The sequence below is a fragment of the Sceloporus occidentalis genome, unplaced genomic scaffold (genome assembly GCF_023333645.1).
Source record: "Sceloporus occidentalis isolate IW3139 unplaced genomic scaffold, rSceOcc1.0.p SCAF_428, whole genome shotgun sequence".
NCBI classification, from domain to species: domain Eukaryota; kingdom Metazoa; phylum Chordata; class Lepidosauria; order Squamata; family Phrynosomatidae; genus Sceloporus; species Sceloporus occidentalis.
Window position 1 is genome coordinate 109,640 of NW_028317408.1, and position 23,088 is coordinate 132,727.

The window sequence follows — 23,088 nt, forward strand, 5'->3', positions numbered from 1 at the left end:
CCATGGTAAAGTGGGTACCTCCCTTCACCTCCTCCCCCCTGGCACGGTGGGTACTGCCCTTCAGGGTACGGTGGGTACCTCCCTTCACCTCCTCCCCCCACGGTAAGATGGGTACTGCCCTTAACCCCCCAAAGCATAAGCTACACGTTATAGTCGATTGCAGCCGTTGTTAGATTTAAACTACACAGTAAAGTAAAAGCCGTCGCAGTAAGTTGCACAGAAGGTCGCCCTGGGGCCAATTCAGTGACAGAAGCAGATGGTACAATCCGGCAGTCACGTGACGAGTCTCTTCCTGGGAGTTTACGCAGGAATGAGCAGAGGCATGTGAAATAAATCAGAGTATCGCACAGCGCCAACCACCACCGTCCTGCGGAGCCTCGGTTTGGGAACATGGTACAGCAGACCTGGAACAGACACGCGTTACAGAGATAAAGCCTTCATCAAACACGTGTCACGTGACAGAGCGTCCAGATACACGCGTTTCCTGAGGAGGAGGTCAGCAGGAGGGACCCTAACCCACCCTAACCCAGCCACGTACCCCTGGTCAGGCGCTTTCATCCTCTTAGATGAGGTTCCCTCCTGGCCGGCAGAGATAGAAGAGCCCGATGTGGCCGAACCTTCTCCTAGTTCTTCCACCTGCAGGGAGAGTAACGCAGGTCACATGGAGAGAAATTTAGCCACCACATTTTATGCTGCATGTGTAACCCTCTCCTCCCTTTGTTACCAGCTATGGACCCCCCCCCAGCATTTACTCAGCCTTCCTTACAGGATAACCCTTTCTTACCCAGGTCCTCTTCAGCGTTCTATGCTTGGTCAGCCTGTGGTGTTCTGGAGCCGCTTCATGTTGTCTGTTCTGACAATCTTCAGAATTTGAATGGATTTTCCTGAATAAAACAGAGTAAACTTAGGGATGCACCGAAATGAAAATTCTGGACCAAAACCGAAAATTCAGCATTCACTTGGCCGAAACTGAAAATGACCCCCCCCCCCCACCTTTAAAAAGAAAAAAAAAACACACCAAAATTGGACAAAAAAAATTCAACAATATTAATATATATACCGTATTGGCTCGAATATAGGCCGCACCCTTAAAGTTTGGTGCTATTTTAAAGAAAAAATACACATTAGTGGAATGGTAAAACAGTATTATCTAATAAACAGGCATACATGTATTGTTACATAGTTACATAGTTATATAGGCTGAAAAAAGACCTGCGTCCATCAAGTTCAGCCTTTCCTATATCTGTTTATTTCTTGCTGTTGTAACATTTTAGGTATCTATTATGCAGTTTGTCAGCATGTGTTATATACAAACAGAAAACCAATAGCCATTTTAAGCCCCCCCTTAATTCATAATGCACCTTACTTATAGATATGCGCCTCTGCCCCTTGATATGCCCCTCTGCCCTCAGATATGCTGTATAACCCCTGATATGCTTAATGCCCCCTAGATATGCCACTCTGACCCCCCAGATATGCTCTATGTCCCTAGAAGTGCCACTCTGCCCCCCTGATATGCCACTCTGCTTCCTAGAAGTGCCCCCCCCCCCGACTTGCCAATGCATCCCCAGACTCCCGGGTGTCCAGCGGGGCTGGCCATTGAACGTCTGTGAAATATGCGTAGACAACCTCCGCTGCCAGCAATTCTGCCGGGGCTTCTATGGTGGGGCACCGGAAGGTTATGTCACGCCGGAGCTCCACCATAGAAGCCCCGGTGGAAGTGCCGGCAGCGGAGGTTGTCTAAGCACATTGCGCAGATGTCCACGGCTGCCGGACATTTAGGAGCGCTGTGGGGGATCTGGATCCTAACCCTGCTGCTTACCCGCAGCAGGGATAAATGAAAAAGCAAAAAGAACACCCTTACTGCACATCCCTGTGCTTAACCCTGAATATAGGCTGCACCCCCACTTAAAGTGTGTGTGGGGGGGTGCAGTACCTGCTAGAATCTGGGCATGATAGGAGTGTGATGACAGTCTTCCTATGCCATGCTTTCCCCCTGCTGCTTCCCTCTGAGTTGCTGTGCGAGCAACTTCTTTTGCCCCACCCCCAGGGGAAGAAGGAACGAGGCAGAGTCATGTGATGTGCATTCACGTGACTCCGCTGGGGTCCTGCTTCTCTTGGCCTGTACAAGAGACACTGCACAGGTAAACAGGCTGGCCCCCACGGAGATTATTTCCGGCCGTTTTTTTTATTTTTTTATTTCAGCATTTTGCCTATAATGCCCTTTTCGTCCAATATATTTTGGCCACCGATATATCCGCGCATCCCTAGTAAACATATAACAATCCAAAGATTGGAAAAACAAGCCAACCGAGGACAGCGTGGGTAAAAAATGATACACAACCGCAATAAAGATAGAAGCTCCAGAAACGCGAAACAAATAGCTCCCCATATTCTCAGAAACATGACGAGGGCACTAGAGACCCGAGAGACAGAAAACCCGCGCACGAGACCCACCTCACAGCCGTCACCAGGCACTCGTACCAGTCGTTGATATCCTGCTGATCCGTGGACATTAAAAGGATCTTCTCTTTCTCAAACGAGAGCTGAAGGACAGACAGAGAGTATTCGAAGCCAGCAAGACATGAAGGGGCCACACAGGACAGCCACACATCTTCCAAACCGGAAGCAGAAAATGTTTGAACTCACACTGATAAGACCCCCCTGGCTCTGCGTGTGCCCTAGGACTCTCTCCACTCGACACTCCATGAGGGGGTAAACGGCACGGCAGGAGAACTTGTGAGCATTGGTTGGGTGCATAGGGTGACAGGGAGACGTGACGGCAAGAACGTCGGAGAAAAGGAACAACATCCGGGGTTTGACCTCATCGCCGCTCTGCGGGACGAGAGACAGCCATCCTTCCCTTATGTACCAGCGCCCTGCAAAGCAAAAACCGTTAAATAGCAAGGACTACAGGCCCCGTACATTGCCACAAGGGGTTAAGTGGAGCGTGTGTGTCTGTACATTGTGGGCCATAAAGGGTTAACCATTGCAGAACTCCTGACACCCCCACTACAGCAGAATGCATATTAAAGTCCCCTGTGGGTGTGAGTGTGAGTGTGTGTGTGGGGGGGTTGTTTCAGGGATGTATTGGGGGATTTCGCAGAATCCCACCATACATTCGCAAGAGGGGCTTCTCACCTATAATACGCACATAACATATGGTACGGATTTACGGATTAGTCTGTTACATGTTACTCTCATGCCATAGCGGTGCATGTGACACGTCCTCAGGGGGCAACAAACCTGGACTCCACCAATTATACACACAGCACACACTAAGATACCATACAAACAGACCCACCAATTATACACACAGCACACGCTAAGATACCATACAAACAGACCCATCAATTATACACAGCACATGCTAAGATACCGTACACACAGACCCACCAATCATACACACAGCATATGCTAAGATACCCACCATTTACACAGCACATGCTAAGATACTGTACACACAGACCCACCAATTATACACACAGTACATGCTAAGATACCATACAAACAGACCCATCAATTATACACAGCACATGCTAAGATACCGTACACACAGAACCACCAATTACACAGCACATGCTAAGATACTCACCAATTACACGGCACATGCTAAGATACCCACCAATTACACAGCACACGATAACACCATTGCTAACACTAACACACAACGCACCAAACCTACCATTTACACATCATGCACCAACATACCGTACATGCGAAAGCAGTCACTCGCGCTAACACACATGATGTATGTAGAATAAAACTCACCAGCACCCAGAACACGCAGCGTCCGACCCTTTAGCAGCTTCTGGACCCTCTGCAGCTGCCGCATGTTCTCCTGATTCATGGCGATATCGTCTATATACCGGCAAACGTCACACACTGCCGAGAGCGAGCCTGCAAAAAGAGTCACACCAGTGTCAGTGTGTGTGTGTGTATACACAGCGGCAGTATCAGTATGTGTATACACAGCGGCAGTATCAGTATGTGTGTGTGTATACACAGCGGCAGTATCAGTATGTGTGTGTGTATACACAGCGGCAGTATCAGTACGCGTGTGTGTGTATACACAGCGCCAGTATCAGTATGTGTATGTGTATACACAGCGGCAGTATCAGTATGTGTGTGTGTATACACAGCGGCAGTATCAGTACGCGTGTGTGTGTGTATACACAGCGGCAGTATCAGTATGTGTGTGTGTATACACAGCGGCAGTATCAGTACGCGTGTGTGTGTATACACAGCGCCAGTATCAGTATGTGTATGTGTATACACAGCGGCAGTATCAGTATGTGTGTGTGTATACACAGCGGCAGTATCAGTACGCGTGTGTGTGTGTATACACAGCAGCAGTATCAGTATGTGTATACACAGCGGCAGTATCAGTATGTGTGTGTGTATACACAGCGGCAGTATCAGTATGTGTGTGTGTATACACAGCGGCAGTATCAGTATGTGTGTGTGTATACACAGCGGCAGTATCAGTATGTGTGTGTGTATACACAGCGGCAGTATCAGTATGTGTGTATGTGTATACACAGCGGCAGTATCAGTACGCGTGTGTGTGTGTGTGTATACACAGCGGCAGTATCAGTACGCGTGTATGTGTATACACAGCGGCAGTATCAGTATGTGTGTGTGTGTGTATACACAGCGGCAGTATCAGTACGCGTGTATGTGTATACACAGCGGCAGTATCAGTATGTGTGTGTGTATACACAGCGGCAGTATCAGTACACGTGTATGTGTATACACAGCGGCAGTATCAGTATGTGTGTGTGTATACACAGCAGCAGTATCAGTACGCGTGTGTGTGTATACACAGCGGCAGTATCAGTATGTGTGTGTGTATACACAGCGGCAGTATCAGTATGTGTGTGTGTATACACAGCGGCAGTATCAGTACGCGTGTGTGTATACACAGCGGCAGTATCAGTACGCGTGTGTGTATACACAGCGGCAGTATCAGTACACGTGTATGTGTATACACAGCGGCAGTATCAGTACGCGTGTGTGTATACACAGCGGCAGTATCAGTATGTGTGTGTGTATACACAGCGGCAGTATCAGTATGTGTGTGTGTATACACAGCAGCACTATCAGTCCGCGTGTGTGTGTGTATACACAGCAGCAGTATCAGTATGTGTGTGTGTGTGTGTATACACAGCGGCAGTATCAGTACGCGTGTGTGTGTATACACAGCGGCAGTATCAGTATGTGTGTGTGTGTATATACACAGCGGCAGTATCAGTGTGTGTGTGTGTGTATACAGAGCGGCAGTATCAGTATGCGTGTGTGTATACACAGCGGCAACATCAGTATGTGTGTGTGTGTGTGTGTGTGTGTATACACAGCGGAAGTATCAGTATGTGTGTGTGTACACGGCGGCAGTATCAGTATGCGTGTGTGTATACACAGCGGCAGTATCAGTATGTGTGTGTGTGTATACACAGCGGCAGTATCAGTACGTGTGTGTGTATACACAGCGGCAGTATCAGTACGCGTGTGTGTGTACACAGCGGCAGTATCAGTGGATATGTGTGTGTGTATACACAGCAGAAGTGTCAGTGGATATGTGTGTGTATACAAAGCGGAAGTGTCAGTGGATATGTGTGTGTATACACAGCGGAAGTGTCAGTGGATATGTGTGTGTATACACAGCGGAAGTGTCAGTGGATGTGTGTGTGTATACACAGCGGAAGTGTCAGTGGATATGTGTGTGTATACACAGCGGAAGTGTCAGTGGATATGTGTGTGTATACACAGCGGAAGTGTCAGTGGATGTGTGTGTGTATACACAGCGGAAGTGTCAGTGGATATGTGTGTGTATACACAGCGGAAGTGTCAGTGGATGTGTGTGTGTATACACAGCGGAAGTGTCAGTGGATATGTGTGTGTATACACACTGAGGCAGTATCAGCGAGTGTGTGTATACACAGCAGAAGTGTCAGTGGATCTGTGTGTGTGTGATATGTTACATGTATGATGTGTGTATTTGCACGCTTGCAGTTGTGAGGAGTAATGTGCGCAGTGGAGCGCCCTTCAAATTCCTCCCGAGACTAGAAGCTCGAGTGTGGAGGGGATACTACGGGGAGTACTGGGCTGACCAATGAGAGTAGACGGGAATGGCACATGATGCTTTCTGCATGGCAGGCAGTGGGGTCCAAAGGAGGCACCGAAGGGAAGCAGAAGGAAACGTGAAGGATGCCAAGTAACCAGCAGCCATCAGGAAACCGGAGACGGGTGCACAGGGGTCACATGGCAGGGCGCACTCACCCGTCAGCCTTTTTGTATCAGGGTTTCTGGGAAGGTTGTTCTCTGCCAGGTCTCGAAGGTAATGTTTATATCTGGAAAAGATTAAGTTACAAGATTCACGGGCCTAACCATAACCTTTTGCTGTGAGGCTGTTCCATTTATCCACTACCCTCTCAGTAAAGTAAAACTTTATTCAATCTAGGCATCGGACCCTCTAGTTTTAGATTATGGCCTTTTGGCCTAACACTCGGTCTTATCAAGATCTGTTTGGAGCAGCATCCCTACATGTGCACACGGTTCCCCGATCCACCGATCAGTGTTATAGCCGAGTAAGCGCTTCTTACTGACCCACGAAGCCTTTTCAGCGGAAGCTCCAGCAGCTGCTCCAGGCTCCTTCCCTCAAATTCTGGCCGAGATTCTTGAAGTTTTTTGAAGCGAGCAAACAATTTATTCTTCTTCTTCTGAGTCTAGATGAAATAAGGTTGATACATCATATGGACCTGTCCTAGTCAGCGCTGTCCTAACCCCATCCCATTGACCTGCCCTAACCCTATCACATGGACCTGCCCTAATCCTATCACATGGACCTGCCCTCACCCTATCACATGGACCTGCCCTCACCCTATCACATGGACCTGCCCTAACCCTATCACATGGACCTGCCCTAACCCTATCACATGGACCTGCCCTCACCCTATCACATGGACCTGCCCTAACCCTATCACGTGGACCTGCCCTAATCCTATCACATGGACCTGCCCTCACCCTATCACATGGACCTGCCCTAATCCTATCACATGGACCTGCCCTAATCCAATCACATGGACCTGCCCTGACCCTATCACATGGACCTGCCCTCACCTTATCACATGGACCTGCCCTAATCCTATCACATGGACCTGCCCTAATCCTATCACATGGACCTGCCCTGACCCTATCACATGGACCTGCCCTAATCCTATCACATGGACCTGCCCTAATCCTATCACATGGACCTGCCCTCACCCTATCACATGGACCTGCCCTCACCCTATCACATTGACCTGCCCTAATCCTATCACATGGACCTGCCCTAACCCTATCACATGGACCTGCCCTCACCCTATCACATTGACCTGCCTGTGACGGGACCGACCTGTACCCCGACTGGGTACTCCCGCCAAACGTTGCTTCCTCCTGACGGGACACCAACAAGTAACCCCTTCAGCACCGGGCAGAACCAGCGTTGTAGATAGAAGGAGGGACGTCGCTGCACCGAAGCCGCATTGGCACTGTGGCTATCCGAAGCTTAGCTACACAGTGTGGCTACAGCCCACCCCAAACATCAGGCAACACTCATGTTGAGGTGAAAACAGGACTCATTTATTAAAACCAAAGACAGAGCTATATATACACAAGTAAGAAAAGGGGCAAGACAAATATCACATGATCTAATTACCATGGCAGGAAGGAAGTAATTAGATCAAATCCTGCAACACAATATCCGGGGGAAGGACAGAATGACATGAGACGTAAATAATTACATTAATTGGGGACGTAGACGTGGAATGACGATAGACATATAATTGGCTTAAGACAGACAATGGCCAGGACACAGGGATAACAGGAGCTCACAGGATTAACAGCTACCTGTTGTGTAATTGATAATTAGGTATGCAGCAGTGACACCCAGTCATACCTACAGGGGGTCTTAAGACAAGGGCTAACTCACAATAACAGGGGAAACACTTCACACCTATACAATTAACAATGCACAGACAATCAGCCTTCTTCCTACCACAGGATGTCCAGCTGACGTTACAGTTCTGATACTCTGAGTGCTAAAACATGGGGTACATCAGCAGACTGAACCCCTGTATTCACACACAGAAGTCTCTACAAGGCCTGGGCCCATAGTCGATAGGGAGGAGGCTGGCTCTCAGGCCTCTCCAGGGGCCCCAGTGATGGAGGGTTCTGTCACACTGCCCTAACCCTAGCACATGGACCTGCCCTGACCCTAGCACATGGACCTGCCCTAACCCCATCACATGGACCTGCCCTAACCCCATCACATGGACCTGCCCTAACCCTTTGTCGTCTATGAAATCTCCGCTCTTCGTCTCAGAGGACAACCTCTTGTTTTTTGTACATCTGTAATTTTGTAATGAACAGATCGCTGAAGAGCTCTTTATATCGGCCCTGCATATATTTATATAATGTATATCGGCCCCGCATATATTTATATAATGTATAGCGGCCCCCCCCCGCATATATTTATATAATGTATATCGGCCCCCCCGCATATATTTATATAATGGATATCGGCCCCTCATATATTTATATAATGGATATCGGCCCCTCATATATTTATATAATGTATATCGGCCCCCCCGCATATATTTATATAATGTATATTGGATACCTCTAGGAGTTGACGTGTAGGCTGGATACGCTCAGCGTGCTTTTTGTAAAGGTCCAGAGACTGTGAGAGGTTCTCAAACCCGGAGCCAAACGAGCCACGGGCCAGAGAGGAGAGGAAAGTCCTGCGGGACACAGAGCGGCTTGGATAACTCCAATGAATCATAGCCGGACCAGTCACCCAAACCCACCACACAGCCTGGACACTCACAGTCACCCAAGCCCACCACACAGCCTGCACACCCGCAGTCACCCAAGCCCACCACACAGCCTGCACACCCGCAGTCACCCAAGCCCACCACACAGCCTGCACACCCGCAGTCACCCAAGCCCACCACACAGCCTGGACACTCACAGTCACCCAAGCCCACCACACAGCCTGCACACCCACAGTCACCCAAGCCCACCACACAGCCTGCACACCCGCAGTCACCCAAGCCCACCACACAGCCTGCACACCCGCAGTCACCCAAGCCCACCACACAGCCTGCACACCCGCAGTCACCCAAGCCCACCACACAGCCTGGACACCCGCAGTCACCCAAGCCCACCACACAGCCTGCACACCCACAGTCACCCAAGCCCACCACACAGCCTGCACACCCACAGTCACCCAAGCCCACCACACAGCCTGCACACCCGCAGTCACCCAAGCCCACCACACAGCCTGGACACTCACAGTCACCCAAGCCCACCACACAGCCTGCATACCCACGGTCACCCAAACCCACCACACAGCCTGCACACCCACAGTCACCCAAGCCCACCACACAGCCTGCACACCCGCAGTCACCCAAGCCCACCACACAGCCTGCATACCCACGGTCACCCAAACCCACCACACAGCCTGCACACCCACAGTCACCCAAGCCCACCACACAGCCTGCACACCCGCAGTCACCCAAGCCCACCACACAGCCTGGACACCCACAGTCACCCAAGCCCACCACACAGCCTGGACACCCGAAGTCACCCAAGCCCACCACACAGCCTGGACACCCACAGTCACCCAAGCCCACCACACAGCCTGGACACCCGAAGTCACCCAAGCCCACCACACAGCCTGGACACCCGCAGTCACCCAAGCCCACCACACAGCCTGGACACCCGAAGTCACCCAAGCCCACCACACAGCCTGGACACCCACAGTCACCCAAGCCCACCACACAGCCTGCACACCCACAGTCACCCAAGCCCACCACACAGCCTGCACACCCGCAGTCACCCAAGCCCACCACACAGCCTGCACACCCACAGTCACCCAAGCCCACCACACAGCCTGCACACCCACAGTCACCCAAGCCCACCACACAGCCTGCACACCCGCAGTCACCCAAGCCCACCACACAGCCTGGACACTCACAGTCACCCAAGCCCACCACACAGCCTGCATACCCACGGTCACCCAAACCCACCACACAGCCTGCACACCCACAGTCACCCAAGCCCACCACACAGCCTGCACACCCGCAGTCACCCAAGCCCACCACACAGCCTGCATACCCACGGTCACCCAAACCCACCACACAGCCTGCACACCCACAGTCACCCAAGCCCACCACACAGCCTGCACACCCGCAGTCACCCAAGCCCACCACACAGCCTGGACACCCACAGTCACCCGCCTCCCTCTCACCGGTGTACTTTCAGCATGTCGGGGATGGTGCCACAAATTCCTTTCTGAGCGATCTTCAGATGGCCGCAGCGTGCGCGGAAGACATCATCGTAGAACTGAGATTAGAAAAACATATTTAGGGCGGCCCCTGGGAAATGGATTTAATGTTTTAAGCGCAAAGCACTCCTGCGCATGCTGGGAAACAAGGCGGAGGTCTCCTTACTGGGGGAATCCCTGGGGTCCCGGCCCAAGGCCGCGAAATGGTTTATATTTCCAGATACAGTCAGACACGTCTGCGGATTATATATGTATATTACATACATAAACATACGTATACCTATCTACTCACAGAAAGTGACATGTCCTTGCATGACCTCTAAACCCCAGGTCTCTGCAGCCAACATGTATGTTTCAGGGTCCCCCCCCCAGTTTAAGGAATAACGTCTCACTTTTGTTATGAGCTCGAGTTCCTCCACGTAAAGCTGCTCTGTCTCCAGTAACTCTCGCATCGTCCGCGCTCTTTTACGTTCCCAGCGCTCTCTCTGCTCCTGTACGGTCCCGCCATCTCCGCGCGCCCCGTCTGCTCTCCGCGGACCACCGGCTCCCCCGCCACCATTCATTCTCCAACTAAACGGAGCAAACACGGAAGGGCGGAGTCAGGAAGATCCCTGGGGCTGCTTGGACAACGTGTGCCCTCTTCTGTCACCCCACTGAAGTTACCCCATCTGAGTGGAGTCTTCGGGGGGGATTTGGTAATTAATGCTGTTAATTATGGGGGGTTTATGCATTTCTGATACCTGACGTTACTATTAAGAAATCAAACCTGTAGGCTTAATAATTCTTCAGCAAAACCTATAGATCTATATATTGGGGTGTATTTACCAAAGGGAGCATAATGTATGGTGAAGTCAACGAGCCGGCCCCTGTATAATGTATAGTTAAATCAATGACCGGCCCCTGTATAATGTATAGATAAATCAGTGACCGGCCCCCTGTATAACGTATAGATAAATCAGTGACCGCCCACCTGTATAACGTATAGATAAATCAGTGACCGGCCCCCTGTATAATGTATAGATAAATCAGTGTCCGGCCCCCTGTATAATGTATAGATAAATCAGTGACCGGCCCCTGTATAACGTATGGATAAATCAGTGACCGGCCCCTTGTATAACGTATAGATAAATCAGTGACCGGCCCCCTGTATAACGTATAGATAAATCAGTGACCGCCCACCTGTATAACGTATAGATAAATCAGTGACCGGCCCCCTGTATAACGTATAGATAAATCAGTGTCCGGCCCCCTGTATAATGTATAGATAAATCAGTGTCCGGCCCCCTGTATAATGTATAGATAAATCAGTGACCGCCCCCCTGTATAATGTATAGATAAATCAGTGACCGCCCCCCTCTGTATAATGTATAGATAAATCAGTGACCGGCCCCCGGTATAATGTATAGATAAATCAGTGACCTGCCCCCTGTATAATGTATAGATAAATCAGTGACCGGCCCCGGTATAATGTATAGATAAATCAGTGACCGGCCCCCTGTATAATGTATAGTTAAATCAGTGACCGGCCCCCTGTATAATGTATAGTTAAATCAGTTACCGGCCCCCTGTATAACGTATAGTTAAATCAGTGACCGGCCCCCTGTATAACGTATGGATAAATCAGTGTCCGGCCCCCTGTATAACGTATAGTTAAATCAGTTACCGGCCCCCTGTATAACGTATAGTTAAATCAGTGACCGGCCCCTGTATAATGTATAGATAAATCAGTGACCGGCCCCTGTATAATGTATAGATAAATCAGTGACCGGCCCCCTGTATAATGTATACATAAATCAGTGACCGGCCCCCTGTATAACGTATGGATAAATCGGTGACCGGCCCCCTGTATAACGTATGGATAAATCGGTGACCGGCCCCCTGTATAACGTATGGATAAATCGGTGACTGGCCCCCTGTATAACGTATAGATAAATCGGTGACCGGCCCCCTGTATAACGTATGGATAAATCGGTGACCGGCCACTGTATAATGTATAGATAAATCCATGACCTGCCCCCTGTATAATGTATAGTTAAATCAGCGAGCCGGCCCCTGTATAATGTATAGATAAATCAGTGCCCCGGCCCCCTGTATAATGTATAGATAAATCAGTGACCGGCACCCTGTATAATGTATAGATAAATCAGTGAGCGGCCCCCTGTATAATGTATAGATAAATCAGTGACCGGCACCCTGTATAATGTATAGATAAATCAGTGACCGGCACCCTGTATAATGTATAGATAAATCAGTGACCAGTTGTATGTATGTATACATGATATATATGTGTTGTTTCTATGTATGTATACATTATACATGTATGTATACATTATACATGTATGTATACATTATACATGTGTTGTATGTATCGCCGATTCCTCAATAAATTCCCCCCAAACCAGGGCCTGGCCAAGGCTCTGTGTACAGCGCCACGGAGTACGACGGCGCTACATAAACCAATAACCGGTAACAACCATTCAGAGCCGGCACCAGAAGCCCACGGAGCGTCCGTATGAACTACGAGCTCCGGGAATCCAGCGGAACATCTCCCGACTCACCGCCACCCGCACTTCCCGCGCCGTAATTCAAACCCACTTCCGGGTGTGACGCCAGAGGGGGAGGTGACTGTGTGTGACTGTGAAAGCGACAAATAACGCGCCACCTAGTGTCTGGAAGGAAGAACTGCAGTCAGAGACAGCTTTAGAGACGGCTAGAGCTACAGAGATAGTCAGACGTACACACACCCCCCCCCCCCCCCCCCCCCCCATGGCCCCAGCCCATCTATACCCGCGTATCAGACATGGCCCCAGCCCCTCTATACCTTCATATCACAAACAACCCCGGCCCGCGTATCAGACATGGCCTCTGGAGTTTGGAAACAAAGTTGCACTTTTATTATTTTCACCCCGCTGCAGTTTGGGAAAACGTTCAAATAGTTCCACTTTGAATACTTTGTAAGAAGGGCCGTAGAATAGATAATAATAACAGTAATGCGCGGTCATGCGGAGTTTTGGGTCGTGAAAGAAGACATGGGATACAACGTTTCAATGATCAGTTCTCGGACGTCACTGGCAACCTCCCTGAAACAGCAGGACTTCCCCCCCGTACTCTCCGCTAAGGACGGCCTCCAGTTGTGGAACAGACATTTTCACCACGTCGTAGGGACTTGAATTGCGCCCCAGCCGACCTTCTGCGCGCCGGGTTCCATCTCCCTGAGCACAACAAAACGCGCTCCAGAAGAAGGTGGGCACGTTGACTCGATCGCGCAGCCACCTGCCCTGCCCTGGGGTAAGGCCGGAGATGATAACCCCGCTGAGGACATGTGTTTGGGAGCAGGCGGGCAGGATCTGGTCACGCAGGAAGGTTTCATACTGATTCCAGGTTCCACTGTTGAAGTTGGACTCCTGGGGTGCCATGTTGGTGAACGTGAAGGTGGAGATCTGGGACTCGCTGCTGTGGTGCTGGCTGGGATTCAGATGTCCTCTGGTGAGGCCGGAGTTCCTGTAATCGTCGTTCACCGCCTGACTTTCTGTCACAGCCTCCAGGGCTGGCTGCATTGTGCTGTGCGAAGGCTGGAGCATGTTGGCTTGAGGGATGGAGGCCAACTGCAGGGGACAGAAATATGGCCAAATATTATATAGGTTAAAGGTGCTGATCCACCTCCTCTACCGAATACAATGTCAGTAAATGCCACAGCTGGAACCTCCAAGGGGCAGCAGACATTTCCAAAATAGCCATTAATGGACTGGGTTATTGACACAAACAGCTCCTGACATTTTAACTCCTTCAATATGTTATGAATACCTTCAGCATGGCTTTTATGTGTCCCTCTTTAGGAGGAACAGTCGCTCCCTAGGCCCTTAATCCTGGTGCCCCGCTTTCCTCTTTCTGGGAATATTTGTTGGGTATGAAGGCATCACAGGGTTCTGCAGCCCTAAAGGGTTACAACAATGTGTATAGAAACTAGGCTTTTACCGAGCCATTTCTTGGACTATCGATGAAGGCTTATGGTCAGAGATTTGGTTTTACAATTTAGGGAAAAAAGTGTTCATATTATCAGAGAGAAAGGGGAGGCAAGAAAGAAAAGATACAGAGCAAAGGAGTGAAGAGAAAAAGAAGAGCAAAGGATAGACAGAATATAGAAAATTGGCAGGAGGGGCAGATGAGACACCTACATACACTAACACACACATCACCCAAACACACACCAATACACACACAAACACAATGCCCATAAAAATGTATAAAGTGGTAAACGTGTAAAGATCTGCCCCAAAGCCCCAATGAACGAGGCTGCGCAGTGTGGAGGACAGCTAAATGTCACTCATTTCTCCTTCCTGTACAATGTTAAGTGCTGCCCCCTACTGTGTGTGCTGTGTATAAACACATGGAAGAGAACCAATTATTCGGTTATACATCCCACATGCTGCAGGGGTCAGCTCTATATTTGCGTTGGCCAATAACATGAAAATTACACGAGTCTTGGAAAATACGGCTGATATGGCCACCATAAATCACACGCATGCACATTTCAGACAAGTCACAACCCTATCCCCGAATCACAGCTGGAAAATTTTGTTTTGTGAGATGCGGAGGGACGCTCATCAGTTTCCTATGACGGGGAAGTTAAACACATGAACAGTTTCATGGTAGTGAATACAAGGTCAAGCTGAGCAGTTAAAGGGTATGGATATCAGCATAAAGTTTTTATGTAAATTTGGGCTCTAATGGTACTTTTTGAAAATAAATACAAGCTGATGGATTTGAGTTCTTACCATGGGCTCCAGGTACCAGTTGCTGGAAGATATGTCTGGCCGGGAGGTGGTGGACTTCTCCAGGATATAGGCAGAGTAGATGGGCACTCGAGCCAGGCGATGGTACAGGGTGGCATAGTAATATACGCCCTGCAAGCGCTGGCAGATGTTGGCTGTGTTAGCAGAGGACAGACCTAGCGGTTCCTGGCCCTGATAGAAGAAGTTCTGGCAGGCTGCTACATCCGAAAACTCCTGCAGAACCTCACCAAACCCCCCGTAGGAGAGGATGGTCAGAGTAAGGAAGAGCCTCGCAAAGTTCCTCATCTTTGGCCCCAAGCTTTCCTCCGGCGCTGTTCATATACAGATACCCGGGCCACGTCATGGAGAGAAAACCCAAGCAGCTTTCCAGGTGATCACACAGAATCCATTCCCACCATTCGCCGATCAGAAAACTCAAATCAAGGAGCACAGAGGTCACAGCGCGTGGACCACGAGAAAAACATTGGCTTTAACCCTATCATTGTCTCAATGGAAAACACGCATAGTGGGAAACAAGATATGAATCCAGATATGGACCTATCTCCGGGTCTTGGCGTGTGTGTGGACCGGTGGGAATCCGGAGTTACTTTAGCTGGATTTTATCTGGCTGTCATAAAATCATAAACAAGCCAAAACGCCGGGATGGGTGGCTTCTTTTCCATGTGGATTACATGGAACCTGCAGCCGTGGCTCACTGACGGATTTTAGACCTGCTTGTCGGGGATTCTCTCCTAGAGGGGTTTAAGAAGCTGCCTTTACAGCAAGAGATGATTGCAAAAAAGGTTGTTATGGTCTGGGCTCTGACGGATTACGGCCTGGCTCTGACGGGTAAAGTCCGACTCCAAAAGGTGGATTTTCGTTTTTTTAAGCCATTCTGTAGTAGATTTATATCCATGTTTCGGGTCCTGCTGTATCACCCAACTCCTAGTGAGCTGCAGCTGGCGGCCGGACGTTATCCTGTATGATATCTGGGAATTTATTGTCCCCTCGATGATAGGAAGCTTTCCGTCCCCGAGGCAGCAAAGCAGCCCCAAATCCCGCTGCTCCCCCGCCGCACGTCCCCGCTGGGATGATGTTTTCATGTTGGCCTGCGGTGCATTTTTTACCCCGTATATCGTGCTGCGAGTTCTTCGTCCGTCCACAGGGCGCGTTCCCGGCAGCGCTGGGGAGAGTCGAGCTGCTCTTTTGGTAAACTTCAGGCGCGCTGCGATGTTTAATTGGAGAGCCGCGTCTTCCTCCGAGGTGTCCCACTGCGGACTCCATTAGGATGACCACATGTCCCGGATTGCCTGGGACAGTCCCGTTGTCCCAGGCAGCCTCAGTGGCCTCGCTAATGGAAACACTGTCCTTTTTCTTAGCGTTCTGCGTCGTCCTCTTGGAGTCACCTTGGCTGGGTAATCACTTCTGGGGAGAGGAGCCGCAGGACTTAATCTAATTGATGAATATATAAACTCTTTGAGATCACTTTTTAACCCTTTCCAGCTTTATGCCAATCATCAAATCTTGATCGCAGGCCTTCTGAGGTTTCTGTTTTTGCGAGGCATGGTTCACATCAGCAGATGCTTCTTGAGAAAAGCAAAATGTTTGTTTCAAAGAATCTCTAAAAGTCATCATCCGGTTTCAATGATCGGACTCCAGGTTTGCCAACTCCTGACTGCCTAGGGGTTCAAATGCTTTTTCCACCCCTCGCTGTGAATGTTGAAATGATGTATTCAACATGGACAAGGATGAAATAATGTGTGTTATTAGATGAAACTGTTTTTGTTTATTATCGTAACTTAGATGAATATCATATCATGTTTATAGATCAATGCTGGGAATTCCAAGGGGTTCACTCACTTCTTGCTGCTGTATTAGAACTTTAATACGCTCATGGTTGGTGAGCTGATAAAGAGACCAAAACATCAATGATTGTTGTGGTTATTTTTGGAATGTATTTATACCGCACTGCGCATGCGCAGAGCCCTTGGAGGGTGTAGGGAGGACGGTCTGGTTTCAAGGCAGTGCACCGTATGTGGAAGGTCCGTATGGACACGCTCTGTATGAAGCAGAACAATCTCTTCGTTTTATTTACACTAATGAGAAGCCGGCAGACGACGCTTCAGAAAAAAGTCTAAATATAACCTCAGTGTCACAAACTTACCGGCTGACACAGAGTTAAAGGGCAGCTGGGCAAACTCCAGATTACTAATAATACCTGGGAACGTCCCAGCCCGGCTCACCTGGGGCCATAAAACAGGAGGGTAGGCGGGGCTAACAGTGTACATGGGTGTGGCTAATCCATATTACATCATGTTGGAAATCGGTGATGCAAATGGTGATGCCATCTGGACCCAAATGTTTTACTCACAAGTAAGGAGGTTTCATTTTCTGAAAGATTAAAGCAAAGCATACAGTAACATATTAACAAAACACTCTGTGACGGATACAGCGTCCGAAGTCGCTCCTTGAGCCCAGGGACTCTGCATACACTGAGTGGAAATACAGCGCTAATCGAAAAACAGCAATTACTGCATATTACCCCAAACACCAGACTGAACCAATGTTAGTGCAATGGGAACTCGCCGGTATTTAAACAGTACAAGGGGGAATTTACATACAACAGTCAAACACACACAGTTCTCAATCAGGCCTCCTTTGCACACAGCTCAGTATTAGCACCTCAGCCCAGTAGTGGGTCGCTGAAAAGTTTTCAAAAGTAATGATACTGTTCAATCTAAATAGGCCCTTCCACAATACTCTACACATAACTTACACATAACGTACACATCACATACACATAACTTACACATCACATACACATAATTTAGGGTTAGTTATGCATAACATAACTTAGGGTTAATTTAAGGGCAGTTATGGTTGATGGGGTCTTCAGGGGCAGTAATGGTTAATGGGATCTTTATGGTTAATTTAGGGGCAGTTATGGTTGATGGGGTCTTTAGGGTTAATTTAGGGGTAGTTATGGTTAATGGGGTCGTTAGGGTTAATTGAGGGGCAGTTATGGTTGATGGGGTCTTTAGGGTTAATTTAGGGGCAGTTATGGTTAATGGGGTCGTTAGGTTTAATTGAGGGACAGTTATGGTTGATGGGGTCTTTAGGGTTAATTTAGGGGCAGTTATGGTTAATGGGGTCGTTAGGTTTAATTGAGGGACAGTTATGGTTGATGGGGTCTTTAGGGTTAATTTAGGGACAGTTATGGTTAATGGGGTCGTTAGGGTTAATTGAGGGGCAGTTATGGTTGATGGGGTCTTTAGGGTTAATTTAGGGGCAGTTATGGTTAATGGGGTCTTTAGGGTTAATTTGGGGCAGTTATGGTTAATGGGGTCTTTAGGGTTAATTTAGGGGCAGTGATGGTTAATGGGATCTTTAGGGTTAATTTAATGCTGAGGACTGAAATTTAATAAAGTTAACTGAAGGTGCAGTCAGAGGTAAAGGGGGGCAAACTAAATCCTGGGGGCAGTGAAGATTATTAATGTATTTATTTATAAAAGTATGGTGTCAGTGAGCTGTGAACGAGTCTGTGAATCTATGAGGGCACTATGGCATATCTGTGGGGTATAAGGCATATCAGGGGGTATAAGGCATATCAGGGGGTATAAGGCATATCTGGGAAGGACGGCGTGGCATATCTGGGGGGTATAAGGCATACTGGGGGGTATAAGGCATACTGGGGGGTATAAGGCCTATCTGGGGGTATAAGGCATATCAGGGGGTATAAGGCATGTGTGGGGAGGGCAGAGTGGCATATCTGGGGGTATAAGGTATATCAAATGTGCATAACTGGGGGGGCCGGTTGGGAAATAAAAACAAGAAATGCATTTTTATCAAAGTTTTTTTATTCTGCTGTTTGTTTTTAACATTCTGTTTGTTTATTAAATTATTTTAAATAAATGAAAAATTAACATTTATTTTTTTATCCGATTAATCAAAAAAATAATCGGCCAACTAATCGATTATGAAAATAATCGTTAGTTGCAGCCCTATTCCTGTACTCAGGGGGTGTTTCTGAATACAAATCAGAAATGATTTCAGTAATATCATGTACCCAGGGAAAGAAATGTAATGAAATCCTGTGTTTGGATAGAATTGCTTTGTTAAAAATGAAAAAAATAAAAAAACATTTACTGCAATGTTTAGGACAGACTGGCACTGAAATGGTTAAATAAAAAGTATGAAAATGCCCCAAGTAAAATACTTCAGGATGTCACATTTCAAAAAATATATATTTTTATTTAGCAGTTTTTTTTCTGGCCACTATTGGGGGGGCAACTCCCAGCCAATCACATTTAAAAAAAATCTTGTTTAGAAACATCGATGCGCGTCATTCATCTTTAACCCTGTAAGTGCCAAAATAAATGAAAATATTTATGTATATATTTAATATATGAGGTGTTTCCAAAAACAGGACAAATACCTAAATACACTTTTGGAGTTTTTTCCATTTGCACTGGTTATATTTAGTTTTTATAGGTGAAACTGTGACACATTTTCATTTTTTTCCCTTAATTTTATCCACATTTTTAGATATTTTTCATACTAAATGATGGTTTTTATATATATATATATATATATATATATATATATATATATAATATTATGAACAAAAAGCCCCACTTGTGCTGAAAAGAACAATATATAAAGTGTGGGGGGGGGCACTAAATGAGTTAGTGGGCAATCAGAGTGGAATAAAGTCAAAGCAAAAGCTCTGGTCATTTAGTGCAAACATGGCAAAATAAAACAAAACACAAGAGACCCCTGGAGACGTACAGGCAGAAGGGGTTACATGACCCAGCCATGCACTCAGGAAGGAACTGGGGGAGGATTTGGGGTCAAACATCGGTCAGCGACTCAGTATCACCTGGGTGGGATTTATTTTGGAGGGAAAATATACTGTATAAATTTATGTGTAAATAACCATATTTATTACTTCAAACTGATATACAGAGGAGAGAAGATTCCCGCCCTCCCTCCCCGAGTCTAGGAGTTCAGCGGAGGGCGGCTGCATTGGATTGCGTTGGGATCTGGCGGAGTGATCCAGAGGTTTTTAGACCTTGATCTAGTTTGTGGTATGGGCATACATTCATGTTGTGTTAGATGTTAGATGTTAGAGTGATGCCCATACAGGTTTGCTACATTCAAGGTGTTTATTGCCCCGACCCATCGTGTCATGAGTTTTACAACGACCAGTGGTATCTGGCGGGGCTGGTGTCGTCTATAGGACCATTAAGTTATGGTCGGTTCAGTTTTAAATTCAGAATTTTAAGACGTGTACATTTCTTTAATACTGTTACATTTGGAGTAATAAACAATGTCGCGGCATTTAGTAAATAAATGCCGTGGCCAATTCTAAATCCAATGTGCCTCCGTGTCATTTATTTGGTGTTCGAACAGTTTATACACAGTGCCGTAATGATAATGTGTAGTGCATGGGTCAAGGGGTTAATATTGTGATGTAATAAGGTTGATACATTGTAGTAGATTGTTATGGATTTGTAAATATTAAAATCTAGGTAAATGAATACATATAGGAGGGATGTGGCCCCCAAAAAGCGTCACTCGAGGTCCAATGATTCCAGGCTCTGCCCTGGAAATAGGAGGAGCTAACAAGGAAGGGTGTGATGGATTAGTACTCGAAAGTTATTAAAGACATGCTAAGGAATCTGAGACTGAACAATGCTGAGTAGTGGAAGTTATTCTACTAATTATGGGAAAATAGAAACCTCTAGAAATGAAGAATTATAGGGTCCGATATCACTGGAATGAAGTGATGTTTGGGGTTACACAAAGTGGATTACTGAAAATTGGCTTTTATTTGGGACATTCCTCCATAAATCACATCATACTGTCTGCTTACGATGTCATAGAAGCAGAAGCTGTCTCGTGATGTCATATCTATGTAGATCTGTGGACAACGGCAGCTGTAGTTACACAACACGAAGGAAACAATAACAAAAAATGTAGGTGTTTCTCCAATTTATTATGATGTTATTTGGAAAGAAGGAAAAAAAAAACCCAGTTTGTGTCTTTTTCCAATTTTGCAACAAACTGGGGAAAAAATTCCTTCTTGAATATTATGCTTTCTGCACTTGGCCAAGGATTAGTCCATCCTTCAGGCCATCCAGTCTGGAGTCACAAAGGAGAAGCCAGAAAGCCTCTGGCTGCTCGATGACGAGGAAGAGAACGATGAAGATGAAGAGGACGAGTCCTCTGTGCTCTCCAAGACTGATGGAATCTCCTGAAGTGTCTGCGAGCGGAGATCTGATGTTGATCTCGGCCGGTACGGGGGGGTGGAACGACGGCTTTCTAAATCCTCCCAATGAATGTTCTGAAAGAATGGATGCCGCCTGATGCACCCCGTGATCCAGAGGCGAAAGTCAGGATCCTTCATCAAAAGATGCCTCAGGATGTCCGCAGCTTCTTTGGAGATGTCTTTGACATTCCGAGGGCTTCCATTTATAATGGAACGCATTACTGCCTCCTCGCAGTAACCGTGATAGAACGGTAACCTTCCATGAAGCATGCGGAATAAAATCACCCCCAAGGACCACCAGTCCACGGCAACACCGTATGCTCTGTTTAGATGTATTTCGGGGGCCATGTATGAGATTGTTCCGCAGTCTCCTGTAGTTTGTGCTGCTCCAAAAATGCCTTCTGCAACAAGACCAAAATCGCAGATCTTGGCGTGGCCCTCTCCGTCAAGCAAGATGTTGTCCGGCTTCAGGTCTCGGTGTATAACTCCACGAGTGTGGAGGAACTGGATGCCGCAGATGATTTCGGCTGCATAAAATGCAGCTGTGGTCTCGGTGAGGCAGCCCACCCTCTTCATATATGACAGGAGGCTCCCACCGGCCATATACTCCATGACGAATAACACGCAGGTCTGTGTTTGGAAGCCTGCATATCCGTGGCACAGGAACGGGCTGTCCCGAGCCATCTCCAGGATTCTCCTCTCCTTCAGTAGGTACAGGGGCTCAACGGCTTTCTTGCGGATGATTTTGACCGCTACCATAGAGTCTCTTCTAGGTACAGAAGCCAACATGACTTTTCCGAACCCCCCTTCACCCAGAACTGAATGGAAGATGAAGCTGGAGGGCGTCATGGGGAGGAGGCTCCGAAATTTCTTCGCAGTAACGCCACTTTCCACCTGACTCCTGCGTCTCTTCATGGGAACCTTTCCCCTTCTGCGCTCCTCCAGATGTTCCTCCGCTTCTTCTTTCTCCTGCTGCCCCAGAGTCTGGCTGTTTTTCCCGCTGTATTTGCAGCGCTTTTTCTCATGTTCGGAGCTGTCTGTGCTGCTGCTTCGGCGTCTTTTTGTTTCCTTTGCCCTCAGACACAGGCTGCTCTCCTCCCTCTCATTAGCAGTACGCTTGGTCCTCTTCCTCGCTCTTCCTCTTTCTTCCTCATTACTGCTACTCTCTTTCTTCCTTTTCAGGACAGGGTCTCTACTGGCCAAGTGCTTCTTGTTGTGGTTCTCTCTCTTTTTGACGGTGTTGGTGAAAGCTGTTTTCACTCTCTTAAAAAGCTTCCTGACTTTTCTGGGGCAGCATCTCCTTACAATCCACCTCAGTCCATGGAGTAGATGACAGTCCTCCATAGCTCTGCTTATAAAAGGTTCTCCTTTTAAATCTCCACAACCTCCGATGCCGTTGGTAACAACACTTCCAAGTTCGCTATCACTAGCTGCTTACAAGTGCGAGCGCCCAACTACACTGAGCAGGCAGAGGAGCCCGCTCCGGCTTCCTAGCATTGATGATGTCACAGACACAGTGATGTCACACTGCACGGCGAGAGTTCCGTGCTTCTGCTTTACTGCTTTCTGGATGTAAACACTTTAGTGGATTTCTTTGAATTTATTGACGGGCACTTTTGTATTTATCATATAAAATGAATTTAAATACTGCATAGAAATGTTCCCCATCCTGCATGAAAACCAATCAATTATTTTAACGAGTTGTCCACTGGATTTGC

At 47.7% G+C, this 23,088-nt stretch overlaps 1 protein-coding gene across 1 annotated transcript; it reads right to left on the minus strand.

Annotated features, from left to right (window-relative positions):
- Positions 1-623: 623 nt before the first annotated feature.
- Positions 624-15,405, minus strand: LOC149272643 (rho guanine nucleotide exchange factor 39-like). Its single transcript, XM_089506873.1, has 11 exons — positions 15,103-15,405; positions 13,436-13,932; positions 10,720-10,897; positions 10,292-10,386; positions 8,660-8,780; positions 6,607-6,725; positions 6,280-6,350; positions 3,772-3,900; positions 2,650-2,879; positions 2,458-2,546; positions 624-636 (listed from the first exon to the last, which is right to left on the minus strand). Exons 1-11 carry the CDS (start codon positions 15,403-15,405, stop codon positions 624-626), a joined length of 1,845 nt encoding a protein of 614 aa, XP_089362999.1.
- Positions 15,406-23,088: the final 7,683 nt, after the last annotated feature.

Bases quoted from the DNA above. Each gene is read 5' to 3' on its own strand.
- LOC149272643 (XM_089506873.1), bottom strand. From the start codon at position 15,405: ATGAGGAACTTTGCGAGGCTCTTCCTTACTCTGACCATCCTCTCCTAC. The intron at 6,726-8,659 runs GTATCCAATATA...TATTTCATCTAG, and splicing joins CTACACGTCAACTCCTAGAG to ACTCAGAAGAAGAAGAATAA. The intron at 3,901-6,279 runs GTGAGTGCGCCC...CTCTTTTTGCAG, and splicing joins TGATACAAAAAGGCTGACGG to GCTCGCTCTCGGCAGTGTGT.